Source organism: Rhinopithecus bieti, unplaced genomic scaffold (assembly GCF_001698545.2).
Source record: "Rhinopithecus bieti isolate Rb0 unplaced genomic scaffold, ASM169854v2 scaffold_2435, whole genome shotgun sequence".
NCBI lineage: Eukaryota > Metazoa > Chordata > Mammalia > Primates > Cercopithecidae > Rhinopithecus > Rhinopithecus bieti.
In genome coordinates, this window is record NW_016803909.1 from 204851 (window position 1) to 210315 (window position 5465).

Here is a 5465-nt window from a genome sequence, read left to right on the forward strand (position 1 = left end):
TAGCTGGGACTACAGGCGCCCGCCACCTCGCCCGGCTAGTTTTTTGTATTTTTTAGTAGAGACGGGGTTTCACCATATTAGCCAGGATGGTCTCGATCTCCTGACCTCGTGATCCGCCCGTCTCGGCCTCCCAAAGTGCTGGGATTACAGGCTTGAGCCACCGCGCCCGGCCAAGGAGCCTAATTTTTTATCCTAGCTTTCAGTTTATGTTTGTGTTGAAAATGAAGTTGATTCCTTCCAGGAAGTATCCTTAAGAGTATTAAAATATATACACCATCCAAAATCCTGTGCCCAGCTTAAATATCACAAGAGGGGATGAAGATTTGTTTGAATGTGTGAAATAATTCTCATAGACTGCAGGGTGTGTGATATGAATGATTTGAAATATCCCATCACAGCCCAGGTATACCATCCAAAATCCTGTGCCAAGCTTAAATATCACAAGAGGGGATGAAGATTTGTTTGAATGTGTGAAATAATTCTCATAGACTGCAGGGTGTGTGATATGAGTGATTTGAAATATCCCATCACAACCCAGGCATGCTGGCTCACACCTGTAATCCCAGCACTTTGGGAGGCCAAGGCAGGAGGATTGCTTAAGCCAAGCTTGTCCAACCCATGACCTGCAGGCCGCATGTGGCCCAGGATATCTTTCAGTGTAGCCCAACACAAATTTGTAAACATTCTTAAAACATTATGAGATTTTTTTGCAATTGTTTTTAGCCCATCAGTTATTATTAGTGTTAGTGTAGTTTATGTGTGGCTCAAGACAATTCTTCTTCCAATGTGGCCCAGGGAAGCCAAAAGATTGGACACTCCTGGCTTAAGCCTAGGAGTTTGATACCAACTAGTAACTGTCACAAATGGAATTTAAATTCAGATTCAAATAAAAAAGGATGAACTCCTAACTCCCACGCCATAAGGGATTCATTCATTCAATTAATATTTATTGAGCACTTAATATATGCTGGTTATTGTTGAAGTTGCCTGTGCTGTATCAGTGAACAAAACAAAACTCCTTGCCATCGCAGAGGTTAAATTGGGGGTGAGAATGAGGGACAATAAACAGTGAATAAATTTATGATTTTTTTTTTTTGAAACAGGGTCTCACTCTATTGCCCAGACTGCAGTGCAGTGGCATGATCTCAGCTCACTGCAACCCCCACCGCCAGGCTCAAGCGATTCTCCTGCCTCAACCTCTCCTGAGTAGCTGGGATTACAGATGCACACTGTTAATCCATGGCTAATTTTTGTATTTTTAGTAGAGATGGGGTTTCACCATGTTGGCAAGAGTGGTCTTTAACTCCTGACCTCAAATGATCCACCCACCTCAGCCTCCCAAAGTGCTGGGATTACAGGTGTGAGCCACCATGCCCAGCCTAAATTTATGAATTATGTAACAGAAAGAAAAAAGATACTCAGGAGGCTAAGGCCAAAGGATCCCTGCAGGCCTGGAGTTTGAGGCTGGCCTGGACAATACAGTGAAACCTAGTCTCTAAAAAAATTTTTTTTAAACTAGCCAGGAGTGTTGGTGTGCAGCTGCAGTCCCAGCTACGTGGGAGGCTGAGGCCAGAGGATCACTTGAGCACAGGTATTCAAGGGTGCAGTGATCATGCCACTGTACTTGTCTGGGTGAGAAAGCAATACCCCATTTCGAAAAAAACTAAAAAAGCCAGAATAACAGAGCCGGAACAAATAAAGACAGAGGGGGGAAGTATAAGGGAATTAATACCACTGCAAAGTTTTGGCTCTGAAGACTTGGAAAATGTGGTACAAGGGGCGGGAATTGACTTGAGAGGGAGTAGAGGAGATAAGGAGTTCTCTTTTAAACATGTGCGGTTTTGAGGTGCCATATGTCTTGATGTGAAAAATATCCCATTGGTAATTAGAGAAGATTCAGCTCCAGAGAAGGGTCCAGCTAGAGACCTAAATTTGGGAGACACCAGCATAGAGCTAGCTGTTGAGGCTGTGGGACTAAGTTCATCCTCCTAGCAGCCTTACCAAGAACTCTAACTATGACTATGCAGGCAAACAGTAGGAATTACAGTATACCAGGCTCTTTCAGAGTCTGAGAAGACAAAAGTCTTCAAAAGGTCAAGAGGAGTTGGTCCTGAGAGTAGGGACCTGAACCAGAAGCAAGGGAAAACTTTTATCAGTCCACTTGGGAACTAGCCAGTGCTGGAAAGTACCCTTTGTGCCAGATATGCTGTATGCATTTACCGTTTTCTTAACCATGTTTCAGTTTTGGATTTTTTAGATTAATAAAATTGAAATTAATTTTTAAAAACACTCTTGAGAGATTGGAATTCCCTTATGAGAGTCTTAGAACATTTTTCCTTTAAAATAGAAAGTGAGTTTAGGAAATACATTAAAGAGGTAAGAATCCCTACTTCAGTATTACAGCAGGCATTACAGTGCCACAAACATTAGTGTATCTTGCCTTCTTTATACACAAACCATCTGTATCTGGGGAGAAAAACAACTATTCTAACATTATGTTTTGCATTTTATATTCATTAAATAGTAGTGTGCCTTGGGGGAAGTCAAAATAGGCACAAATTTGCGATTTGAAAAGCCACCTGCTGTTCTCCGGGAGCTACTTCGCCAGCTTGGAATTGCTGTCATTAATCCATGCAACACTAGCTGCCATAAGCCCCATCTCTTCAGCTCTAGTTCAGTATTAATCAAGGGTGCTTAACCTCATTACCCGTATTTCAACCTCAGTTCCACTTTCTTTTTTTTTTTGAGATAGATCTTCCTCTGTCGCCCAGGCTGGAGTGCAGTGGCGTGATCATAGCTCACTGCAGCCTGGATCTCCTGGGCTCAAGCCATCCTCCCACCTTAGCCCCCAGAGTAGCTGGGACTACTGGCGCGCGCCACCACGCCCAGCTAATTTTATTTTTTAGAGACGGGGCCTTCCTATGTTGGCCAGGCTGGAGTTCCACTTTCAAGACTAAAAGTTAGCCGGGCACGGTGGCTCACGCCTGTAATCCCAGCACTTTGGGAGGCCGAGGCAGGTGGATCACTTGGGCTCAGCAGTTCGAGAGCTGCCTGACCAACATGGTGAAATCCTGCCTCTACTAAAAATACAAAATTAGCCGGGCGTGGTGGCGCACGCCTGTAATCCTAGCTACTCGGGAGGCTGGTACAGGAGAATCGGTTGAACCCGGGATGGGGAGGTTGCAGTGAGACAAGATCGCGCCATTGCACTCCAGCCTGGGCAACAAGGGCGAAATTCAGTCTCAAAAAAAAAAAAAAAGACTAAAAATTGTCGGGGCTGCTGGCCAAAGGAAGATCTTGCCTGGTTGTCAGAAAATAATGCTCTTTCCAGCGGCTACTTGAACCCGCTTCCTTCAGTGCCTAAATTTAACAGCTGCAGCTACTGCAGCTGCAACCTGTTTCCCCCGTAATAGGAACCAACGTGGAGGGTAAAAGAGGTTAGGAAGAAGGCAAGCCAGCAGTCTGACCAGACACATAATACATGTAAGAGACTTGTTAATTACACGGACTATTTAGGTCACATTGATAGGCAAATCACTATTCTGGGCCCCCAGGAAGGCTTTTCGTCTTTGCTATAGTCAATTCATTCTCCAGATGAAAGCCTGAAACCGCCACGACCCAAGTTTCACCTCCAATCCACTCAAGAGGCCGGCTTGGCGCAAGCGCACACCTTGGAAGTCACCCCGCCCTCCATCCACCCCCCACCCCCCGTGGGGGGCGGGGCCTCAGAACTCAGCGCTTGAACTGGCTCCAGAGCCATGAGTTTGGCGTGCAAGAGCGGAAGAAATGCGGCTGATACCCCGGAAGCAGTCGCTGCAACTTCCGGGAGGTGCTTGTACGCCAGGTGCGGGAGCTACGGGACCCAGGGATTGTGTTTGAAGTAGTGCTTCTACCAACATGTCCCGTGGTTCCAGCGCCGGTTTTGACCGCCACATTACTATTTTTTCACCCGAGGGTCGGCTCTACCAAGTAGGTGAGTGAACCAGGTTCGCCTGTGGTCCACCTGAATTGCCCTGTCATGGTACGGCCTGGAGCGAGCAGACGCGGCCCGAGTTTAGTCTGGGGCCGAAGCTGGGCCGGAGCTGGGAAGGGAGAACGGCTGAGGCTGGATTGAGCTCTGTGGTGTTTGCACCCCCGTCTGGACGCAGGGATCGGGGGCCTGAAGGCCTGGCTCTCTGCAGGGCTAGCGGCCACACTGTCTAGACCCAATGGAGAGTCAAGGAAGGTAGGGCTGTAATGCCTGACTCCGGCTTCCTGAGGCCCCTTCACTTATTGCTGGCGAGGCACAAGGCCTGTTTCTAAAGGGTAATTGATTCGTTAACGTCTCAACTAATATGCCTCCTCTCCGTTTTCCTTTGTTTGCAGCGTGGACTTCCTGTGGTTAATTCCACACAGGCATTCGGAGCCTGCTGTGTACCAGACACTGCTAGTCCTAGGAGATACAAAGATGAATGTTACCCCTCTTCCATACTGAAGCTCACAGCTTAGAGTGTCAGATACGTTACACGGATAACAAAAATTAGAAGTGCCAATTTATAAGTATCTACAGAGTTCAAGACATCTTTGGGAAACTGATAGAATGAGTGACTCTCAGTTCTAGAGCTGCTCTTGAAATTGGCATCCCCTTTTTACCCACATCTATTTGAATGCTCCAGTAATTTAAATGCCGATTCTGAGTTGTAGATGAGGTTCTGTGTACTAGTTTACTGAAGAACACCTGTAGTGGAAAGAAACTATCAGTTACTCGGAATAGGAATGTATTTTGTTGCGTTGAAATGGTGTCAAGGTTTAGGTTATGATTATAAGCCAGACCCTTGACCTCCTGCCATAGAGAATTTAGTGTCAGGAGAGCTTGATTTACATCTGGTCCGTGATAGTTTTATTTTTGAATGAGTTCAGTGGCTCCGTGCCTTGCACAGTAATATAATCGTCTGTGCTTGGAATCATAAGGAGAGAATTGGTCTGTAAATGAGGTTCTCTTCATCTGTAAATTTTAGAAATAAAGATAACTGGGAATGAAACTGCTCAGTGTATTACTGCATAGTGTATATAATGTAGCAAGAAACATCATGATGTTGGATAATTCAATAGCCCTTTTAATTTATCCCCAATTGAAAAACATGATTAAGGATAGAACAAAGAGATAACTATCCTCAACGAATTTTCATTTATTGTGTTAAATTCCTGAGTTTTAAATAATTTTCATATATCAGACTACTGCTTTCAGTGTTCTATTCGTGATTTTTAATGTGTGAACAGGAAAAGTCACTCCGAGACCTATACTTTGTTTCTGTATACTGTATTGTGAAATCCAGCCATAAAACATAATCGTTAATGCTTCCCAGATTTGGTGAGTAGAAGGGCTGAACACAGTGTCATTGTGATAGTTTTAAAAGATTTGGAAGAGAACATCTATCTGAAAACAAGTTCATTATCTAGACAGAATTTTTTTTTTTTTTTTTTTT

The 5465-nt window shown here is 44.7% G+C and overlaps 1 protein-coding gene across 2 annotated transcripts in view; it reads left to right on the forward strand.

Moving 5' to 3' along the window:
* PSMA6 (proteasome 20S subunit alpha 6) overlaps positions 1 to 5465 on the forward strand; it is a 42771-nt gene that overhangs the window by 11553 nt on the left and 25753 nt on the right. Inside the window, exon 1 of one of the 2 annotated variants that reach the window (XM_017858757.1) lies at positions 3712 to 3973. The exons of the other annotated variant lie outside the window; for it this stretch is intronic. Coding sequence (XP_017714246.1) covers positions 3898 to 3973 — 76 coding nt within the window. The 5' untranslated portion in view covers positions 3712 to 3897. Of the gene's footprint in view, positions 1 to 3711; positions 3974 to 5465 lie in introns of those variants that run through there. 2 annotated transcript variants of the gene reach the window in all.